Source organism: Drosophila albomicans, chromosome 3 (assembly GCF_009650485.2).
Source record: "Drosophila albomicans strain 15112-1751.03 chromosome 3, ASM965048v2, whole genome shotgun sequence".
In the NCBI taxonomy this organism is placed as follows: Eukaryota; Metazoa; Arthropoda; class Insecta; order Diptera; family Drosophilidae; genus Drosophila; species Drosophila albomicans.
This window is the reverse complement of record NC_047629.2, coordinates 29,706,713-29,731,299: the sequence shown is the minus strand read 5'-3', so window position 1 is coordinate 29,731,299 and position 24,587 is coordinate 29,706,713. Positions and strand designations below refer to the sequence as shown.

The following is a 24,587-nucleotide window of genomic DNA, read 5'->3' as shown; positions in this document are numbered from 1 at the left end:
ATAGAGCTACAATTTTTCGACAGTATGTGTTATGTTTTCGCACGCGATCAAAGTTTGCTTGTAAAATTGTTGCCACGCCCACTCCGGCCTCATCCAAATCCAACTAATACCAATGATAATATACACGTAAAAGTAATTATATTCACATATTACTGATTTAGTAGATAGCCTTTAGATTTCACAGTAGTAAAACAGTTAGCAATTTTTTTTATTGAATTAATTTAAATTTTTAAAAGAATAAATAATAGTTGAATTAAAGATGATTAAGAAAAACGTCCCTTAGACCAACGGATAAACACCATGGTCCGCAATCTTGCACTGATTATTCTTATTGCGCGCTATGCGAATGTATCCATTTTCACCCCAGGACTCTGACCAAGAGTTCTTCACCAGCCAATAGTCGCCGCCAATGTCATCACGACCATAGCCAACGACGACAACGCCATGGTTTACATCGTCCTGACATGAAGGTTCATCGAAGACACCTCCTTGATAGTTCTGAAATTGTGAAGCATCAACGGCCACTGAAATGGGACCCTTCTCTGCAACGGCTGCTGCCAGCGCAGACTCATCTCCACTGGCCACACTGACAGTGCCAGTGACCTTTGCGCCAATGTTCTCAGCATTGAAACGACATTCGCCATCCCTCTCTTCATAGGGATATGAGTCCTCAGTGTCAACACTGATAAAAACTTGATAAAGTTTAATGCAGTTTCTGGCCAGCCGCCATCACATCCGCCATTCTCCTTGGAGCAATCGATCAGATTCTGTTCGGAAAGCGAGATAAGCTGTCGGTTCTTGATAAAGTTTTGGCCCTCTAGTGTGCCAATGGCAGAAAAAGCCCAGCAAGATCCACATCCGCCTTGATCCTTAACTCTTGTAACTGCTCCCTTCTCACGCCAATCTATGCTTCCGGGTATTTGAACACTTGGTGATGGAGTGAATATTTGAGTGATACCAATTGTCAAGTCATTGGCATTGATGCTTGACAGCACTGTCTCTTGGAATTCCTTGGAGTTCAAGTCAGAGAATTGATTGATGCCCATCTCGTAGGATACTTCCCCAGCAGCATATCGCTTGTTGTGACTATCGATCAGTTTCTTATTTTCTACGAAGTTCGGCAGGCGCTTCAACTCCTCAGCCTTTAGAATGTCTTTCAGACTAGTTGCATGGACAACTGCCACGAGGACCAGAATTAGAATGACTGCTTTCATTGTGATTTAGCTTAATACCCACTGAGGAACTATGGGAAACTGAATTGGGTTGAGCATGGTTCGCCTTTTATACCTCTTTCATGTGTCTAACGATTATTTACAATCCATCCATATAGATAGGCGAAATTACATCTTTTTAACCATTGCAAGTGGAAGGGGATTAAAAGAGCTATTGCACATACTAGATAAGAAAAAAATGTTGAGTTGGAATTAAAAATATCTTAGTCTTTTCTGAAAATTACCGTACAAAAGATGAGAGAAGATACCTTTAAGCCTGTTAATGTCAATTAAGTGGATATGCATTGATTAGTAATGAAAGTCTTATTTTAAGAGTTTCCGACCTAAGTTGTTAGGGAAATTGATTTGAATTTAGCAGATGGAGTTCATGTTTTTATTTTATGATTCTTATTTTCTTTGACCATAAATTATTATAAAATACTTGTATAATGTAAATAGTATTGTATAATTATTATTAGTTTAAAGAAATAGGCTGTAGATTGCTTTCGGGCAACTCTTTCCTAACAGTTACATGATATTTTCGTTATAAAAATACAACAGAGGCTTATATATCAACAATCATAAAAAACCAAAAATTATTGATTACGAAGTTGTTTCTAATTTAATTCTTCAAATAGGTCAGTGAAATAAGACCAATATATCATTCTGAATCATGTCAACCACATATTCTATTGTTACTTATTTATGATTAAGAAGAGAATCTCGAGCAAGTACTTGCGATTTTTATTAGTTTTGCATGAGAGGTCGAATTTTTTCTACTCCTCGGACTGACTCATAAATTAATAATTGTAAATATTTATATAGAGAATCGTTGATACACACCGTAAAGGTACCCTTGATAGCAACGGCGGATGCTAATGCGTCTTCATTTCATGCACAATTCCTGAGATTTGTGCTCCAATATTGTTCCTTTTGTAATGGCAATAGTCGTTTCTTCCTTCATACGGATAAGAGCTTTCAGTATCTATACCACCATATTTTAATGCTTTAATCCTGAACAGGGTTAACAGCACCCTTAACACGCCAATCAACTTTACTTGGACCGTTTTCCTCAGTAGAGGGATTGTAAATATAGTCTATACCTTCTTAAGAATGATTTGTATTAAAGCTTGGAAGCATGAGCATTTTGAATTCCCCTTGAGTCAAATCAGTGAATTTATTAACACCCAACTCGTAAGTCTTTTTTCCGGCTACAAATCGCTTGTTGTGCATGTCGATAGGTTTCTTGTTGTCCTTAAAGATCTGCAGACGTAACTTTTCTTTTACTCCTCTTTAAAGAGTTCAAATTCCGCTTTAATGCAAATTGCTGCCTTCATGTTGAAGTTACACAACTTAAACTGATGCTAGATCGGTGAAGTGTCATGCATTATATTATATATCAAGACTGCTGCTCATTCGTTACGCATTGCAGTGAGACCCGCAGCATATTTCGGAATGTCGAACAATGAGCAAAGAATTGCAGAAATAACCAAACCGAAAGGTGATCCAACATTTGAGCAATGTTGAATTAAATAAGGGTGCACAGTAATACACTGTGTCTTGTACACCTTATCGAATTTTTATTTATTTTTGGCCTGACCACAAATTATATACTATTTTAGTTTACGAAATATGTTAACCTACGATATGGGTTTATTTTAATGCGAACTTCATATTTGAGCAATATTTGTGTACCAAACTGTCATTTGAAATCAACGAAAAAGCATCTGTGAAAAGCCATTGCTAAAAATTGAATTAACACTAATTGAAGATTTTTAAACTCTACTTCTTTGATTTTTTTACGTAACACATAGCATCAGCTGATGTCATCCTGCATGTACCTCAAATTCAGCTTTCATCGCACTCTTACATCTGTATGTTACTGGGCAGTCCACTAAATGATGCTCTAACTGACACTTTTCAAATAACAGACAACGGACATATGTATATACATACATACATATATTTTATTAATTGCGCGCTTTTCAACTTATGTTTGTGTGCTCTCAATGGGTTTGTTTTCCCTTTTTGAAAATTTAACTCATTACATATTCTGATACATTCGTCAATTTTTGTCTAGATGTTGTCACACGTTTTATTTCACTGTTATGGTTTTTATACCCGCTACCCATAGGATAGAAAGGTATTATAACTTTGTGCCGGCAGGAAATGTATCTAACAGGTAGAAGGAGGCATCTTCGACCCCATAAAGTATATATATTCTTGATCAGCATCAATAGCCGAAACGATCTAGCCATGTCCGTCTGTCCGTCTGTCCGTATGAACACCTAGATCTCAGAGACTATAAGAGATAAAGCTGTAATTATTTATTCGACAGCATTTGTTATGTTTGCACGCAGATTAAGTTTGTTGCGTCTATGTATCTACATGCTCGCCTATATTGGTGTGTGTGTGTGCAATGCATACTATGCATGCATAGTTTTGCAACGATAATGAACACGACAATAATTGCTCGTGTCTTCAGAGTTAAATAGTTAAATAGTGTTCAGAGTTAATAGTGGTTGCGAAAAGACTGCGTTGTCTGTGCTGATAGTGTGCAAGCCCGGTTCGAATCCCGGTCGGGACTCATATATATATATTTTTTTAATTATTGTATATAAATTTCTATAGTAGTTGTGGTGTGCGGGTTTGAGTGTCCGTCGGGAATACATACACATTTTGTTCTTTTTTTAAATGCGATTTATATATTTATGCGATTTATATTTTAACTATTTTTTTTACATTTTGAGGTATATCGATATGGTAAATTTTGAGAATTTTACCGCAATATTTTGATTTTACTTAAAATGGGTAGCTCGACTGTAGCTTTCTTACTTGTTTAAAGTAATTTAGAAAAATCAGAAAAGCAATTTTGAAAAAATACTTTTTAAAAATAACAGTCAGCTAACACTTAATGCTAAGCGTTAGCGAAGGAGTAAGTCATTTAATCAGTCGGGAGGCAAGAATTTTATTTATAACGATGTGCGTACAACATTTTGATAAAAAGGTACATTATTTTTTATAGTTTATATTAAAATTAACTTTTAATTCTATGATTTTCGATTGTGGGATTTGGTAGCTAACTGTTCGACTCCATTGCAACTCAATGTTGTCGATAATTTATAAATTTATGCATTGCTTTATGTTGTTATTAGACTTTAGAAATACGGATATATATGTATATTGATTTCCGATTTTTAAGCTTGTTAATAAATGATTGAATTTCAAGAATTCGTTTAAACCAAGGGATAGCTGGAAGTTTTACAGTGATTATCTTTGTTGCGGGCCATGCGGATATAATCATTTTCACCCCAGGACTCTGTCCAAGAGTTCTTCACCTTTCAATATTTTTTAGCGTAGAGCCTGCTGAGGACCTATTGGAAATGTGTGTAATGATTATTTACAATCTATAGATAGGCGGAATTATATCTTTATGACCATTTCAAGTGGAAGGGGATTGTAGATAGTCGACGGAATTTGAGCTTAGATTTCAGATAGTTGATTTATCACTTACGTGTAAGTTATAAAATAACAAATCTAACTAGTTAGTTAAAGCTGTGAGTCATCAGAGTTTATTATCGATTGAATAGTGATGCCTGCATTCACAAAGGAGGCTAGTTTTTTATAGCATCAAATAGGTTAGTGATCAATAAATTATTCCAAGGCAAATTAAACACAAAATTTCAAAGCTATTTCTTAGTAAATATAAAAAAAAATAATTCTATTTTGTACGTTTGCTGAAATGCTCGATATTTAAAAAAAAGTTTCTTCATCTTTTATAGTTGATTAGATCTATGTGTTTAAAGTTAAACAGACTCAGTACATATAATTTTATTGTTACGCATACTTTGATTTCAACGTACTTTATATATGATTCCATCGCTGTTGATCTTTATATATTTTGTTTACTTGTAGGTACAGTTTAACTTATAACTTGCCTTTTCACTTAAATAACTTATGTCTGAAGTAAACAAGTTCTAGCCAGTACTCAGTAGAATGTGTTGCTGCATTTATTTTAATATTTATTACAACTTTAAAATGTTGAAAGTTTGAATGTTCCAGCTTTATTATTAATATTTATATGCGAATGCGTAATAAAATCGAACATTTTCAATTTGAAGAGTATAAAACATATCAATATACAAAAATATTTGACAAATGTTTAAAATATGGGAAATGTTTCGCAATATTAGTTTTTTCTTATAATTAAATTTACAAAGAAAATAAAACAATAGTGCCTTTTACACTAACGGATAAATGGCAATATTTGCTATACCACATTGATTATTGCGATTGCGAGCCATGCGAATGTATCCGTCTTCACCCCAATTCTCACCCCAAGAGTTCCTCGCCAGCCAATAATCTCCTCCAACTGAATCGGTGCCGTAGCCATCAACAACAATACAATGATTTGTAGTTTGAGAGCACGACGGTTGATTGAAGACGCCACTTTGGTAATAATGGAACAAGGAGGCGTCGACGCACACCGAGATGGGTCCCTTCTTGGCGACGGCGGATGCCAATGCGGCTTCATTTCCACTTGCAATTTGCACAATTCCCGAGATTTTTGCTCCAATGTAGTACCTATTGTAACGGCAATAAGATAAGAGCTTTCAGTATCTATACCATTGTTCCAAATATATTTGAATGCTCCAATTGTTGAGCCGCCTCCACAGCCTTGGTTGTAATAGGGATAACCTCTTGAGCAGTCCACCAAATTTTGTTCGGACAGGGATACTTTCCACCCTTTGTTTATAAAATACTGGCTTTCCAGTGAGCCAACAGCAGAGAAAGCCCAACGGTAGCCGCAGGGATTTTGATCTTTAATTGGGTTTACAGCGCCCGAAGTACGCCAATCAATGCTTTTCGGAACGCTATCCTTGGCAGAAGGATTGTAAATATAGTCGATACCTTCTAGTGAATGATTTGAATTTATTTACACCCATCTTATAGGTCGTCTCTCCTGATACATAACGCTTGTTGTGTCTATCGATCAGTTTCTTGTTGTCTTTAAAGATCTGCAGACGCAGTTGTTCTTCGTATTCGTTATCGTAGCTTTTCTCATGCTCCACTTTGAAGAGTTCAAATTCGGCGTCAAGTACGTCATCGTAAGTGATCCTTGCCTGAATGTATCCCACGAAGACGAAGAGAAAAATGCAAATTGCTGCCTTCATGTTAAAGTTACACAATTGAACTGATTCCAGTTCGTTGGAGTACCAGGCGTTTTATACAAAGATTGCTACCGCAATCTCGAAGAAAGAACAAAAAATAACGAAAATAACGAAACCAAAATGTGATGAATCATTAGTTATAATTTATTTTAGCACCCTTAGAATAAATAAAGGCGTGCACAGTAATATATTGCGTCTTATTCGATTTTTATTTTTAAGATAGTGAACTGACGTATTATATGTTACGTTTAATGGAATTGCTAAGTTATTGCACTGATCAAGATTTGAGATCCAAGTTGTCATTAAAATATCAGTTTTTACAAATGCTTTTGCTATTCCGATAAGGTCAATAAGGTGGCATGATAATAATTGACGATTTTCAATCATAGAATTCATCAGTTGATTTCAATGGTCGTCCTGTGTATATATAAAATTCAATTTTTTTGGAATAGGCTTTGAATATTATATTGTTTTCAATTGATCTTACCAATAGAAATTCGTTGAAATAAATACACATACATATTAATAAATTTTAGAATCATCAATCGCTAACTCATAGGAGAGTTGATAAATAAATAATGAAAAATTTAATTTAATGAAATTAACAAATTAAATTAATTGACCGTTTCAAAAAATTAATGAAAAACTAAAAATTTTGGAGGTTTAATAGGGATAATCTCTTGTGCAGTCAATCAGATTGGCTCGGACAGGAATACTCTCCGCCCTTTGTTTATAAAGTACTGGCTTTCTATTGAGCTCAAAAGGATCCACATTGTTCTTGATTTTAACTTGGTTAGCAGGAAGGTTATACTTGGTAGAAGAATTGTAAATACAGTCAATACCTTCTTGTAAGTGATTGGTATTAGAGCTTGGGGCATAAGCCTTTTAAATTCGTCGGGAGTCAAAGTCTTCTCTTCTGCTACATAGCGTTTGTTGTACCAGTCGCTTAGCTTCTCGTTGTCCTTAAAGATCTGTAGATCGTAGCTTTTCTAATGCTCTTTAAAGAGATTAAATTCCGCTTTAAGTACATCATCGTAGGTGGTTCTTGTCTGGATGCAAATTTCTGCTTTCATGTTAGTTCGGTGAAGTGTCAGGAATAAGGTATTATATACAAAAATTGGAATTATTCCAACACGCATATTAGAGGGAGCTGCATCAAAATTTAATGATCTAATTTAGCTGGAAGAGTGAATTTATAATTGCGATTGTCAAATTGCATAACATGCGTGTGTCTGTTTTTGACAGTTCTTTACTATACCGTAGGGTGCATGACTATTGGGTTCATGCTCAAACTATAAAATTTCCCATAATATTTAATTATTTTTCCACCAAATATTTCTAATAATGTTAAAGATTTTAAATGGGATTAACAAATATTTATTTGCAATAAAATAATATAAATTATATAACTACAAAAATATTTATTAAATTAAAGGATAAATTGCATAACTGGCAATAGCACATTGATTGCTACGATTGCGAGCCATGCGAATGTATCCGATTTCTCCCCAATTCTCGCCCCAAGAGTTCCTCGCCAGCCAATAATCTCCTCCAACTGAATCGGTGCCGTAGCCATCAACAACAATACAATGATTTGTAGATTGAGAGCACGACGGTTCATTAAAGACGCCGCTTTGGTAGTATTGGAACAAGGAGGCGTCGACGCACACCGAGATGGGTCCCTTCTTGGCGACGGCGGATGCCAATGCGGCTTCATCTCCGCTAGCAATTTGTATAACAGCAGAGATTTTTGATCCAATGTTGTTCTTATTGTAACGGCAAGATTTGTCTTCTCCTTCATATGGGTAAGAGCTTTCAGTATTTATACCACCATTGTCCCTTACATAATTCAATGCTTCAATCGGCCAGCCACCTCCACAGCCTTGGTTGTAATAGGGATATCCTCTAGTGCAGTCCACCAAATTTTGCTCGGACAGGGATACTCTCTGGTTTAAGTTTATAAAGTGATGACTTTCTAGTGAACCGACGGCAGAGAAAGCCCAACAGGAACCACAGGAGCCTTGATTTTTAACTGGATTAACAGCGCCTGAAAGACGCCAATCAACGCTACTCGGGAGACTAGTCTTGGCAGAAGGATTGTAAGTATAGTCGATGCCTTCCTGGGCGTCAGCAGGATTGAGGTTTGTGAGCACAAGAGTTTTGAATTCCTCTTGAGTCATATCAGAGAATTTATTCACACCCATCTCGTAAGACTCCTTTCCTGCCTCATATCGTACGTTGTGCCTGTCAATCAGTTTCTTGTTTTCCACGAATATCTGAAGGCGCTTCAACTCCTCAGTAGCATCCTTGTAGATTTTGTGGTGCTTCAATTTGAAAGCGTTAAACTCATCCTTAAGAATGTCTTTCAGACTAGTTGCATGGACAACTGCCACGAGGACCAGAATTAGAATGACTGCTTTCATTGTGATTTAGATTAAAACTCAGTGAAGAACTGTGCGAAACTGAATTGAGTTGAGCACCGTTTGCCTTTTATACGTCATTAATGAGTCCTATAATTTACAATCTTTTTTATAGATAGGCGATATTACATATTTATAACTATTTCAAGCGCTTTTGCAGATAGATTAAGTCTGACTCTCTTAAATAATAAACAGACAGGGGAGGGGTTTTATAACACATATTTCTCATACATACACCGTAATGTGGAGGGATTAAATAATATTTTTTTTGTTTTAAAAGATAGTCGACAGAACATTACACTTCAATAATCATAAAAAGCTATATTTTATTTGATTACGTAGCTATTTGTACTTATAGTTTGAAATAGGTCGTCGTAATCGTCTAAGATAATATTACATATACTTAGTTTGTAAACAAATAAAATCGCAAAATTTATTAAAAATTAATGCGCAATTAATTGACTGTATGTGGCAAAATATAGAAGAAATCAACTTAAAAGTCTTGAATTATATATGGCAAATTATTCGGACCCTATAAAGTATATATTCTAGATCAGTGTCAACAGCCGAGACGATATAGCAGTCTGTCCGTCTGTTTATCTGTCTGTCTGTCCATATGAAACACTGCATTTCAGAGACTATAAGAGAGAGAGAACTATCCTTTTTTATTTCACTTGTTATGCTTACACGCAGATCAAGATTGTTTCAAATTTTCACCACGACCACTTCCGCCCCTGCAAGTTGACTAAACTTGAATACCTATCGTTATTCAAGCGCTAGAGTCGAATTTTGGTATATATAATAATAACTATAGTCTTTGTGATTAGTAGTATTTTTGTGTTATACATGTATATTTTAAGAATAATAATGTTTTTTAAATGGGTAGCGGATATCTTAACATATGGTCAAGCACACTCGACTGTAGCTTTATGATTAGTATTTAATATTCTTAAAAATGCTAGACTGACTGAAATTATAATTACTGGGGATACCAGAGTTGACAGGTGCTCAAAAAAAATTATCGTTCAACTAATGTAATTATGTTTATTATAACTTTTATATAACTTTAAATGTTCTCGCATTTTGTGAGCCCAAGCGTATTATGACTTGGAACCTATCCGTTAGAATTATTAGTTAAATAATACTGCAAGTATTATGCATTAATCTATTTATTAAAAATGAGTTTTATTATTAATATTTTGAATATGAGAAATATTGCTTTGAGATTATAACAGAGAATATTTCATTCGAATATTACAATGAAGAAAGCACTGTAAATTTGAAAGAGGGTAATTTATTTACGAATAAGTGAATATAATAAAATATTGGTAGTTGAACTAAAGGATAAATAAGAATTTGCTATACCGCATTTATTGTCACAATCTTTACCCCAATCCTCGTCTCAAGAGTTCGTAGCCAACCAATAATTTTCTCCAACTAAATCGGTGCCATAACCAAAGACAATTGCACAAAGGTTTTTGTTTTTTGGTAGCCGATGGTTCGTTGAAGTCGTCACCTTAATAATATTGGAGGAGGGAGTCATCGATACACACAGGAGTCATCGATACCTACTCTTGAGTAACTTTTAAATTCCTTGGGAGTCAATTATTGATATTATGTACACGCAACTTCTAAGTCTTCTCTTCTGCTATTTAGCGCTTGTTGTGCGTGTCGATCAGTTTTTTGTTGTCCTTAAAGATCTGCAGACGCAGTCTGAGTGGAAATTTATATTATACACATGCATATACATACATAATGAATATTTACACTTTAGTTTAGCTTTAGTGTTTTAGCAGATAACAGTTCGATTTCGGAAATATAAAACAGCTGAAATTTTGTTAACTAATTTAAGATATTTATTGAAATTACTTAAATTTTTTAAAAGAATAAATTAAAGTTGAATTACAGATGATTAAGCAAAACGTCCTTAGACCAACGGATAGACACCATGGTCCGCAATCTTGCATTGATTATTCTTATTGCGCGCTATGCGAATGTATCCATTTTCACCCCAGGACTCTGACCAAGAGTTCTTCACCAGCCAATAGTCGCCGCCAATGTCATCACTACCATAGCCAACGACGACAACGCCATGGTTTACATCGTCCTGACACGAAGGTTCATCGAAGACACCTCCTTGATAGTTCTGAAATTGTGAAGCATCAACGGCCACTGAAATGGGACCCTTCTCTGCAATGGCTGCTGCCAGCGCAGACTCATCCCACTGGCCACACCGACAGTGCCAGTGACCTTTGCGCCAATGTTCTCTGCATTGAAACGACATTCGCCATCCCTCTCTTCATAGGGATATGAGTCCTCAGTGTCAACACCACCATTGTCCTTGATAAAGTTTAATGCAGTTTCTGGCCAGCCGCCATCACATCCGCCATTCTCCTTGGAGCAATCGATTAGATTCTGTTCGGATAGCGAGATAAGCTGTCGGTTCTTGATAAAGTTTTGGCCCTCTAGTGTGCCAATGGCAGAAAAAGCCCAGCAAGATCCACATCCGCCTTGATCCTTAACTCTTGTAACTGCTCCCTTCTCACGCCAATCTATGCTTCCGGGTATTTGAACACTTGGTGATGGAGTGAATATTTGAGTGATACCAATTGTCAAGTCATTGGCATTGATGCTTGACAGCACTGTCTCTTGGAATTCCTTGGAGTTCAAGTCAGAGAATTGATTGATGCCCATCTCGTAGGATACTTCCCCAGCAGCATATCGCTTGTTGTGACTATCGATCAGTTTCTTATTTTCTACGAAGTTCTGCAGGCGCTTCAACTCCTCACTAGCATCCTTGTAGGTTTTGTGGTGCTTCAATTTGAAGGCGTTAAACTCAGCCTTTAGAATGTCTTTCAGACTAGTTGCATGGACAACTGCCACGAGGACCAGAATTAGAATGACTGCTTTCATTGTAATTTAGCTTAATACCCACTGAGGAACTATGGGAAACTGAATTGGGTTGAGCATGGTTCACCTTTTATACCTCTTTCATGTGTCCAAATATTATTTATGATCCATCCATATAGATAGGCGAAATTACGTCTTTATAACCATTTCAAGTGGAAGGGGATTAAAAGAGCTATTGCACATACTAAATAGGAAAAAATGTTGAGTTGGAATTTTCTGAAAATTAACTAACAAAAGATGAGAGAAGATACCTTTAAGCCTGTTAATGTCAATTAAGTGGATATGCATTGATTAGTAATGAAAGTCTTATTTTAAGAGTTTCCGACCTAAGTTGTTAGGGAAATTGATTTGAATTTAGCTGATGGAGTTCATGTTTTTATTTTATGATTCTTATTTTCTTTGACCATAAATTATTATAAAATACTTGTATAATGTAAATAGTATTGTATAATTATTATTAGTTTAAAGAAATAGGCTGTAGATTGGTTTCGGGCAACTCTTTCCTAACAGTTACATGATATTTTCGTTATAAAAATACAACAGAGGCTTATATATCAACAATCATAAAAAACCAAAAATTATTGATTACGAAGTTGTTTCTAATTTAATTCTTCAAATAGGTCAGTGAAATAAGACCAATATAACATTCTGAATCATGTCAACAACATATGCTATTGTTACTTATTTATGATTAAGAAGAGCTTCTCGAGCAAGTACTTGCGATTTTTATTAGTTTTGCATGAGAGGTCGAATTTTTCCTCGGACTGACTCATAAATTAATAATTTAAAATATTTATATATAGAAAAATACAAATTTTTTAGAATATCCAAGAAAATCAAATGATTGGGATTTGATTTTTTTGGCTAAATTATGATGTGCGGTGTGTGATATTTTCTTAAAGTATTGAGTTAATATCAAAATAAATTAATTTTTATAAATTTGAATGAAAATGATTTCTTTATTAGAAACTGAGCGCGGAATATTTTAATTCAATATTACTATAAAGATAACGCTCTAGATTCAATATATTTTCGTTTATTTAGTAATAAACTAATACAATATAAAGATGTTCGTGATAAGAGCACAGTATATCCATTAAATTAAAGGATAAGTTGCTAAACTGACAATAGCACATTGATTGTTGCGATTACGAGCCTTTCGAATGTATCCATTTTCACCAAAATTCTCACCCCAAGAGTTTCTCACCAGCCAATAATCTCCTCCAACTGAATCTGTGCCATAGCCAATGACAACCACACAATGGTTCATAGATTGAGAGCACGATGGTTCATTGAAGACGCCACTTCTGTAATGTTTGATCAGAGAATCGTTTATACACACCGACACAGGACCCTGATTAGCAACGGCCGATGCTAATGCGTTTCATTTCCACTTTGAATTTGCACAATTCCCGAGAATTGTGCTCCAATATTGTTCCTTTTGTAATGGCAATAGTCGTTTCTTCCTTCTTACGGATAAGAGCTTTTCAGCATCTCTGAAAAGCCATTGCTAAAAATTGAATTTTTAAACTCTACTTATTTGCTTTTTTTTACGTAACACATAGCATCAGTTGATGTCACCTGCATGTACCTCAAATTCAGTTCTCCTCGCACTCTATAATTTGTATGTTACAAAAAAGCTTGCATACTTTTGGGCAGTCCACTAAATGATGCTTTAACTGACACTTTTCAAATAATAGACAAGCAGACATACATACACACTTATAATTTATTAATTGATCGCTTTTCAACTTATGTTTGTGTGATTGAGCTTGTTTTCTTTTCGAATATTTAACTTATTCAATATTCTACTACATTCGTCAATTTTGTCTCTGATCTTGTCACATGTTTCATTTCACTGTTATGGTTTTTTTATGGTTTTTAACCCGCTGTTATAACTTTGTGCCGACAGGAAATGTATGTAACAGGTATAAGGAGGCATCTTCGACCACATATAGTATATATATTCTTGATCGATCTAGCTATGTCCGTCTGTCCGTATGAACACCTAGATCTCAGAGACTATAAGAGATAAAGCTATAGTTTGCACGCAGATAGAGTTTGTTTCAAAATTTTCCCACGCCCACTTCCGCCCCCGCAAAATCGTATAACAAGCGTAATTTTTATAGCTAGAGGTAGGATATACACTAACACTAACAAGTTTAACAACTATAGTAATTGTGATTCCTGAAAATTTGGTTGCGATCAGATGAAAATTGTGGAAGGTATTAAAGAAATACGTTTGTATGTGCAAAAACGCCTGCCGTGCTTTCGTTTGTATGTATGCGTCTATGTATCTACATTAGGGCGGGTCAATTTGTTCCTGTCCAAAAAATCGTGAAAATCGTCCCCATAATCGGAATCTACGAAGAATTCTAAGAAAATTTCACCATGAAACCATGTGTCTAAAATGAATTCCTAGTCCGCGCCGTGAAGCTTAAAGATTGCACTATGAGGTACATAATGTATTTCGAGGTATTTAAGGCATTTTAATGTATTTAAAAAAAAAATACGCATTTTCCAATTATGTTGGAGTCAATTCTGATTCATTTTTTTACAACAAATTTTATAATTTTTTTTAAAATTTATTTAACTTATAATTTTTTTTTTAATTCAACAAAAAAAAACCAACTAGCCATGTACTGAGCCTCATATAAGAAAGTAGGAGCAATGCGTCTGTAACTTTTTAACGAAGTAAGGTATCGGTCTGAAAATTGAAATATATATTCAAAGGCATTTTAAGCAACTAAATAAAAGTGGGCGTGGCATGATAAAAGGCGGAATTTAATTTTATTTTTTATTATAAAGTTTATTTGCTTTCTAACAAGTAGGTAATTATTGCATTTTGTTGCCTTGGAATATAATGTCATCTTATTAGAATCTCAAGTCTTTCTTTGACTCGATTTGAGGAACTTTGGAACGACTTTCTAAAGTCAATGACATAACAGCATCTCGATTCTGTGGCATAACTCGTCGTGATACATGTGTTAACAACTGCACACATCGTTCGGTGCCCTGAATGTGCGATGTAATTGCTGGATCTGGCAGTGGTAATTAAGCAGAATTTATGTATTCCAGCAAGTGATCGTGTGGGATGTTTGCAGTAAATGGAGGTTCAAATAAGATGTCGTCATTATCCAAGTCAACTAAATGCATATAATCGGTGCAATCGAAATTAATGCGATTCTTTTTATAAGATCTAAGTTTAGTTGGGTCATATAATTTCTCGCGATAATACAAAATTTTATTAATTGCTCTTTCGCGAACTGTTTTTCTTTCATCGAAAAGCATTGTTAACAAAATATTTTCTGTATGGGCGAAGAATGCATTGTTTTGGATTGCTTTGTTTACAATTTCTCTTAGATTTTGTGGTAAAAATTGCGTTGATTGAATAAAATTAAATAAAAGTTTACTGCCATATACCACCGAATTAAAATATTTGACATTAAAATACATCGGTATATAAACTTTCATAATGAAATTAGCCAACATTTATAAATTTGTCGAAGGTAAACTACTTGCGACATAAAGACGTACAACTCTGCTGGCTTTTGTTAACCAACGAGAATGAACCATTTTTCCGGGTTTCATGCTGGCAAGATGTTCTGGACACAAACCTTCCGATACAGCTTTGGCTATTCGATAGAGATATAAAACATCTGTCGAAAGACTTTTTTCATCTCCATTATCCATTGCAGGAGGCATATTCCCCAATGAAATGGGTTCAAAGTCAGGTATGGCCTAAAACAAAATGTTTGTTTTAATTTGAAAATGCTCTATTAAAACTTGGCTCTTACCGGAAGTTGTTCACAGGTCTCAAGTAACTTCATTAAAGTCCCACTAGCTGTACGTGGTCCACTTGTAGTTGCATTTTCCAAGGCATTGAACAAATGGCGAAATGGAAGTTCGTTAAAATGCAGCAAACAAACAAACCAATGTAATGGTTTATTCAATAAAAGTTCAAATTTTCGAATTATTCCATTTTCAATTCCAGTATTGGTGGGTTCTCCATCACAGCAAACTCCAATCAAGTTACTAAGCGTTAATTTTTTTCCATAAAGAACTCCCATAATTGGATTTGCTTAGTATTGGAATCCTCAGCATTAACTTTTATGTGCCCCAACAGCTTGCCTTGCGGTTCCTTAAGAATCACAATGTGAGACTCCTTTTGTACTCTAGGATGGTATTTTCCATTAACTTCATTCCGTGACAGAGCGTCATTTTTCCTGCCATCAAAAGAAAAAGCTAGTAAAGCTGAATCATTTTGCTGCATACGTCGAACGGTCTCCCTGCATTTCTTTTTTTCTCGTCCAACTTTGGATTTATCCATAATAATTGTTTGCCCATTTTCATCAGTAAATCCAATATCTTTAAATAAGGCTGTAGCCAAACAGGAGGCAACTCTGTCGGAAATGCCGAATCTATCACACATCATTGCGAAATTAAATGCATCGTATCTCTTAGCGTAAGGTCCCCGTTTGTTGAAACTCAGATCTTTTGCTGCTGGCATTGCAAACTCAAATTCACTTTCGATGTTCATATGCGCAGATCCGGGTCTAAAAGAAGGATCAGAGCTTTCTGGCAATTGGCTTGACTGTTGATCGACTAAATTTAGCACGACTTCGGGAATGGTATTCCTTCTGCTGGTGTGTTGGTCAATCATGAACATTTTCAAGTGGTCAGGAATTAATCCACAGGAGCATGGCATTGTTTTCTTACAACTGCATTTAGCGACATAAAACAAATCATTTAAGCTTTTCTCAAATTCAGTAATTGAATTAGTTCTAGTAATGCTTTTAACTTCACGCTGATATTTTTTTTATAAATTTATTAAGCTTTCTAATGATGCTTTTTATATTTACTAATTTAATATTCGTCTTTCCCCAAATTTCAATTATTTTGTCTGCAATCATCGGAGTAAGGCTTGCATAAGAGACTTGTCTTTTTGTTTGCTGTTTATTGCGATCACTCACGTAAAAATAATATTTAAGTACATCCCGAAAAGTTGGCAAATTTAGCTCGGAAAATTCACTAGGTACACCAATGATATTTGTGATCTGCTTTGAATTGAAACTTGATGTAGACATCATTATAATACTGTCAATTTCCGAATTGTCAATAGACATCGCTGATGATTCCATAATTTTATATTATTATCACACGTTTCTTTGTTAACAGTCAAATACTAAGTAAACCAAATGTATTACACAAATTTAGAACAGATAACAATCTTGAACTTTATTTACTGCTTGTCTATGGTATTCAATGGCGTAGATAGCTATTTTCGAAAGAGGGATAACTTACCAATAGGGACTGATGCTCTTGACTGCCCCCACACCTACGGCACTGCCGTTGGTTGACAAGTTTTACCGCAAAATTAATTATCATTTAAATAAACTGTTATAAGGGGAATGCAAAAAAGCTTCGCAAAAGCTTTAATATTTTTATCTTAAGAAAGCTTCTTAATGTAATAATATATATTTCTTTGCAAGCAAATAAACTATATAATAAAAAATAAAATTAAATTCCGCCTTTTATCATGCCACGGCTACTTTTATTTAGTTGCTTAAAATGCCTTTGAATATATATTTCAATTTTCAGACCGATACCTTACTTCCTTAAAAAGTTACAGACGCATTGCTCCTAATTTCATATATGAGGATCAGTGCATGGCTAGTTTGGCTCATTTTGTCGAATTAAAAAAAAAATTATAAAATTTATTGTAAAAAGATGAATCAGAATTGACTCCAATATAATCGGAAAATGCGTATGTTTTTTTTTTAAATACATTAAAATGCCTTCAATACCTCGAAATACCTTATAGTGAAATCTTTAAGCTTCACGGCGCGAGCTAGGAATTCATTTTAGACACATGGTTTCATGGTGAAATTTTTTTAGAATTCTTCGTAGATTCCGATTATGGGGGACGATTTTCACGATTTTCTGGACAGGAACAAATTGACCCGCCCTAATGTAGATACATAGACGCATACATACAAACGAAAGCACGGCAGGCGTTTTTGCACATACAAACGTATTTCTTTAATACCTTCCACAATTTTCATCTGATCGCAACCAAATTTTCAGGAATCACAATTACTATAGTTGTTAAACTTGTTAGTGTTAGTGTATATCCTACCTCTAGCTATAAAAATTACGCTTGTTATACGATTTTGCGGGGGCGGAAGTGGGCGTGGGAAAATTTTGAAACAAACTCTATCTGCGTGCAAACTATAGCTTTATCTCTTATAGTCTCTGAGATCTAGGTGTTCATACGGACAGACGGACATAGCTAGATCGATCAAGAATATATATATACTATATGTGGTCGAAGATGCCTCCTTATACCTGTTACATACATTTCCTGTCGGCACAAAGTTATAACAGCGGGTTAAAAACCATAAAAAACCATAACAGTGAAATGAAACATGTGACAAGATCAAGACAAAAATTGACGAATGTAGTAGAATATTGAATAAGTTAAATATTCGAAAAGAAAACAAGCTCAATCACACAAACATAAGTTGAAAAGCGATCAATTAATAAATTATAAGTGTGTATGTATGTCTGCTTGTCTATTATTTGAAAAGTGTCAGTTAAAGCATCATTTAGTGGACTGCCCAAAAGTATGCAAGCTTTTTTGTAACATACAAATTATAGAGTGCGAGGAGAACTGAATTTGAGGTACATGCAGGTGACATCAACTGATGCTATGTGTTACGTAAAAAAAGCAAATAAGTAGAGTTTAAAAATTCAATTTTTAGCAATGGCTTTTCAGAGATGCTGAAAAGCTCTTATCCGTAAGAAGGAAGAAACGACTATTGCCATTACAAAAAGGAACAATATTGGAGCACAAATCTCGGGAATTGTGCAAATTCAAAGTGGAAATGAAACGCATTAGCATCGGCCGTTGCTAATCAGGGTCCTGTGTCGGTGTGTATAAACGATTCTCTGATCAAACATTACAGAAGTGGCGTCTTCAATGAACCATCGTGCTCTCAATCTATGAACCATTGTGTGGTTGTCATTGGCTATGGCACAGATTCAGTTGGAGGAGATTATTGGCTGGTGAGAAACTCTTGGGGTGAGAATTTTGGTGAAAATGGATACATTCGAAAGGCTCGTAGTCGCAACAATCAATGTGCTATTGTCAGCTTAGCAACTTATCCTTTAATTTAATGGATATACTGTGCTCTTATCACGAACATCTTTATATTGTATTAGTTTATTACTAAATAAACGAAAATATATTGAATCTAGAGCGTTATCTTTATAGTAATATTGAATTAAAATATTCCGCGCTCAGTTTCTAATAAAGAAATCATTTTCATTCAAAATTTATAAAAATTAATTTATTTTGATATTAACTCAATACTTTAAGAAAATATCACACACCGCACATCATAATTTAGCCAAAAAAATCAAATCCCAATCATTTGATTTTCTTGGATATTCTAAAAAATTTGTATTTTTCTATATATAAATATTTTAAATTTATTAATTTATGAGTCAGTCCGAGGAAAAATTCGACCTCTCATGCAAAACTAATAAAAATCGCAAGTACTTGCTCGAGAAGCTCTTCTTAATCATAAATAAGTAACAATAGCATATGTTGTTGACATGATTCAGAATGTTATATTGGTCTTATTTCACTGACCTATTTGAAGAATTAAATAGAAACAACTTCGTAATCAATAATTTTTGGTTTTTTATGATTGTTGATATATAAGCCTCTGTTGTATTTTTATAACGAAAATATCATGTAACTGTTAGAAAAGAGTTGCCCGAAACCAATCTACAGCCTATTTCTTTAAACTAATAATAATTATACAATACTATTTACATTATACAAGTATTTTATAATAATTTATGGTCAAAGAAAATAAGAATCATAAAATAAAAACATGAACTCCATCTGCTAAATTCAAATCAATTTCCCTAACAACTTAGGTCGGAAACTCTTAAAATAAGACTTTCATTACTAATCAATGCATATCCACTTAATTGACATTAACAGGCTTAAAGGTATCTTCTCTCATCATCTTTTGTTAGTTAATTTTCAGAAAATTCCAACTCAACATTTTTTTCCTATTTAGTATGTGCAATAGCTCTTTTAATCCCCTTCCACTTGAAATGGTTATAAAGACGTAATTTCGCCTATCTATATGGATGGATCATAAATAATATTTGGACACATGAAAGAGGTATAAAAGGCGAACCATGCTCAACCCAATTCAGTTTCCCATAGTTCCTCAGTGGGTATTAAGCTAAATTACAATGAAAGCAGTCATTCTAATTCTGGTCCTCGTGGCTGTTGTCCATGCAACTAGTCTGAAAGACATTCTAAAGGCTGAGTTTAACGCCTTCAAATTGAAGCACCACAAAAACTACAAGGATGCTAATGAGGAGTTGAAGCGCCTGCAGAACTTCGTAGAAAATAAGAAACTGATCGATAGTCACAACAAGCGATATGCTGCTGGGAAAGTATCCTACGAGATGGGCATCAATCAATTCTCAGACTTGAACTCCAAGGAATTCCAGGAGACAGTGCTGTCAAGCATCAATGCCAATGACTTGACAATTGGTATCACTCAAATATACACTCCATCACCAAGTATTCAAATACCCGGAAGCATAGATTGGCGTGAGAAGGGAGCAGTTACAAGAGTTAAGGATCAAGGCGGATGTGGATCTTGCTGGGCTTTTTCTGCCATTGGCACACTAGAGGGCCAAAACTTTATCAAGAACCGACAGCTTATCTCGCTATCCGAACAGAATCTAATCGATTGCTCCAAGGAGAATGGCGGATGTGATGGCGGCTGGCCAGAAACTGCATTAAACTTTATCAAGGACAATGGTGGTGTTGACACTGAGGACTCATATCCCTATGAAGAGAGGGATGGCGAATGTCGTTTCAATGCAGAGAACATTGGCGCAAAGGTCACTGGCACTGTCGGTGTGGCCAGTGGGGATGAGTCTGCGCTGGCAGCAGCCATTGCAGAGAAGGGTCCCATTTCAGTGGCCGTTGATGCTTCACAATTTCAGAACTATCAAGGAGGTGTCTTCGATGAACCTTCGTGCCAGGACGATGTAAACCATGGCGTTGTCGTCGTTGGCTATGGTCGTGATGACATTGGCGGCGACTACTGGCTGGTAAAGAACTCCTGGTCAGAGTCCTGGGGTGAAAATGGATACATTCGCATTGCTCGCAATAAGAATAATCAATGCAAGATTGCGGACCATGGCGTTTATCCGTTGGTCTAAGAGACGTTTTTCTTAATTATCTTTAAATCCAATATTATTTATTCTTTTACAAAATGTAAATTATTTCAATAAATATCTTGAATTGGTTACAAAAATTTCATCTGTTTTACTACTATGAAATCTAAGGCAATATTAATTCAGTAATATGTAAATATTAATTACTATGTGTATATCATGTGTATAAATTAAATTTCAGCTCTCTAATATCTAAGACTGACTTGTTAGACAGTCGGATATGGCTATGGTATTGTTACTGATACATAAGCATATACTTTTGAGCACCGAACATGCCTTCTTGTGCAAAAGTTTTTACAGAAATTCTTTAATTTGAGCATAACCCCAATAGACAAGCTTCTGCTAGTAATGTACTTGCACTAATATTATATTTGACGGTATAATGAAGACGCAATCGAAATATTGCTTAATGTTAGTACATAGAATTCAAGCGACTCGCTAAATAAGCAGAATTGCACTCTCACAGAAATTTAATAATACTTACATATATGTATGTACATATATACAATCGCATGCGGCGAACCGCCACATTTTAAATATTATATAATATTTAGAATTTTACTACATTTACATTAAGCAATGTTTTAATGATGCATACCACGATTACCACAAACGATTTATTTTTAGCTTAAATGAATTCAAGGGAACTATGAGTCAACGAAAAGATTATTGCATACGTGAAAGATTTACTATCTATTTTATAGTATATCATGTAGTTTAAATTTGTTTCGTATTCAATAGTTAAATAAAGATATCACAAATCAAAAATTACGACATCAACAAAAATGGTTTATTAAATTTTCGTTTCGTTATTTCTGCAATTCTTTTCTCTTAGCTTGGCACTATGACACATTTTACATGACACATGTTGCGGACTCCCATTATTATGCGTGATGACGATTGCAGATTCGATGAGAACGACGTCGGAGAAAAAAGCTTAAGAATGTGGAAATGAAGCCGCATTGTCATCCGCTGTTGCCAATAAGGTGTGTATCGACGCATATTCTTGCAATATTATGAAGGTGGTGTTTCCAATGAACCGTCATGCTCTTAAGATACAGACCATGCTGAAGTTATCATTGGCAATGGCACCGATTATGTTATTATATGTTATGTTATTATATATATATGTTATAATATAGTCACTGTGTAAATAAATAATCTTATTTCAAATTTCCATTGCTCTCCTTATTGTAATATGGTCTTAAAGCTTGGACTCCCAAAATGTTATGAACTTTGCGATAAAATTTAGAGAGTTTAGAGCGGTTGTAAACTCAGTCACTCAGGCAGTTAATTAAAGGACTAGAAAAATTTCATTCAAATGTTCTCTCTAGAAGAATTTCAAATAAGAGTAGTAAATAATCGGATCGTTCGGTTTAAAATGCTTTTTAGACTCAAGGACTTCTATATATGTACATATGTAGTTATTTTCAACTTGATTTATGTTGTTTTTATTTTTTTTTTTTTATTAGGCAATGTTTAACAATTATTGCAATGTTATATAGCATGTTCTTTCACTCGGTCAAGACTGACCTATTTTAAAATAGCTTAAGTGTACTAACATTCTATCAACTATGTATTAGAACAACAAATTATTATATTAAACAACACCGACGCATTACAGTGTTGGTATGTGAAATATATGTTTTTGAAACTCCTTCTTTGTCTGTTTATTACTTAATAGACATAGTTACGCTTTCTGCAAAAGCTGTATTAAACCCTGTCCACTTGAAATAGTTATAAAGATTTAATTCCGCTTATCTATAGTATAGCTTGTAAATCATTGGACCCATTAAAGACGTATAAAAGGCGCAACATCGTCAATCAATTCAGTTTCTCACAGTTCCTCAGTGGGTATTAAGCTAAATCGCAATGAAAGCAGTCATTCTAGTTTTAGTCCTTGTGGCAGTTGTTCAAGCAAATAGTCTTAAGGACATTCTTAAGGCTGAGTTTAATGCCTTCAAATTGAGGCACCACAAAGCCTACAAGGATGCTAGTGAGGAGTTGAAGCGGCTGAAGATTTTCGTGGAAAATAAGAAACTGATCGACAGTCACAACAAGCGATTTACCGCTGCAGAAGAGACCTACAAGATGGGCATCAATCAATTTTCAGACTTGAACTCTAAAGAGTTTCAAGAGGTAGTGCTGTCAAGTATCAATCCTTATAACTTGACATTTGATATCAATCAAATATATACTCCATCACCAACTATTAAGTTACCAGAGAGTATAGATTGGCGTGAAAAGGGTGCAGTTACTAAAGTGAAAAGTCAAGGGGACTGCGAGTCTTGCTGGGCGTTTGCTGCCATTGGCACACTTGAAGGACATCATTTCATCAAATACCAGCAGCTTGCCTCGCTGTCCGAACAGAATCTGGTTGACTGCGACACAACGAATGGCGGCTGCAGTCGCGGCTGGACAGAAAAAGCTCTCATCTATATCAAGGACAATGGTGGCGTAAATACTGAAGACTCATATCCCTATGAGGGCATAGATGGCGAGTGTCGTTTCAATGTTGAAAACATTGGAGCTAAGGTCACTGGCACTGTCGGTGTACAGAGAGATAATGAGTCCGCATTGGCAGCTGCTGTGGCAGAGAAGGGACCCATATCTGTGGCCATTGATGCATCCTTCTTTCAGCACTATGAAGGTGGAGTATTAGATGAACCATTGTGCCAGGGAGAAGTAAACCACGGCGTTGTCGTCGTTGGCTATGGTCGTGATGACATTGGCGGCGACTATTGGCTGGTGAAGAACTCCTGGGCAGAGTCGTGGGGTGAAAATGGTTACATTCGAATGGCGCGCAACAAGGATAATCAATGCAGTATTGCCAAGTATGGCGTCTATCCTTTGGTCTAAGGGACTTCGTTTCTTAATCACACGTAAATCATTAATCTTTATTAATTTAAAATTTTATATTGTTATTATTATTAATAAATGCCTTTGATTGGTTAATCAATCTATGTCTTTTATTGCGTTGAATTCGAGGTTTTAGCCTCTAATTAAGAAAAATGTAAGTCTACATTAAAAATGTCATTCTAGAATGTATGCTTGATGCATTAAATACGGTATAAGGAAACACTGCATTACTCCAAATAAAAAAAGAACGAAACAGGTTAAGTTTAAAAAAAAAACTTGGTTATATTTTTCCATTTATTTTAATATAACCATAAAATATTTTTTTTTTCGTTTTCTTATAGATCTCTAAAAGAATTATATTTTATTTAGAATGTGATCGGCTTATATTTAATTGGTCAGATAAAAAAATACATCGCTTTTGCTAAATATTTTTATATAAATAGATATCGTAGCCAAACACCAAAATACTAATTTGATGTTTGAAATTGAGCAAAATAAATATGAGTAATTCTCTGAAGGATGTCGCATGTGACCATCTTCACAGTGAAAAAAAAACATAAACTGAAATAATTTTTAAAATAAGAAAGGATCATGGCGTATATCTTTTGGTCTAATGGACGTTTTTCTTAATCATCTTTAAGTCCAATAATGTTTATTATTTTACAAAATTTAAATTACTACCATAAATATTTTGAGTTGGTTAAAAAATGTCAACTGTTTTACTACGACGAAATGGC

The 24,587-nt window shown here is 34.8% G+C and overlaps 2 protein-coding genes and 1 pseudogene across 2 annotated transcripts in view; 1 reads left to right on the top strand and 2 right to left on the bottom strand.

Moving 5' to 3' along the window:
* LOC117567998 (cathepsin L-like) overlaps positions 1 to 23,950 on the top strand; it is a 27,037-nt gene extending 3,087 nt beyond the window's left edge. Inside the window, exon 2 of the mRNA XM_034248316.2 lies at positions 23,131 to 23,950. Within this exon, the coding sequence (XP_034104207.2) occupies positions 23,131 to 23,850 (720 nt within the window). The 3' untranslated portion in view covers positions 23,851 to 23,950. The remainder of the gene's footprint in view (positions 1 to 23,130) is intronic.
* LOC117567986 (procathepsin L-like) lies at positions 7,744 to 8,833 on the bottom strand. The gene has a single exon (XM_034248305.2). The coding sequence runs from the start codon at positions 8,803 to 8,805 to the stop codon at positions 7,807 to 7,809; it is 999 nt and encodes a 332-aa protein (XP_034104196.2). The 5' UTR covers positions 8,806 to 8,833; the 3' UTR covers positions 7,744 to 7,806.
* LOC117567992 (procathepsin L-like) lies at positions 10,636 to 11,741 on the bottom strand (annotated as a pseudogene).
* Positions 23,951 to 24,587: the final 637 nt, after the last annotated feature.

Bases quoted from the DNA above. Each gene is read 5' to 3' on its own strand.
- LOC117567986 (XM_034248305.2), bottom strand. From the start codon at position 8,805: ATGAAAGCAGTCATTCTAATTCTGGTCCTCGTGGCAGTTGTCCATGCA.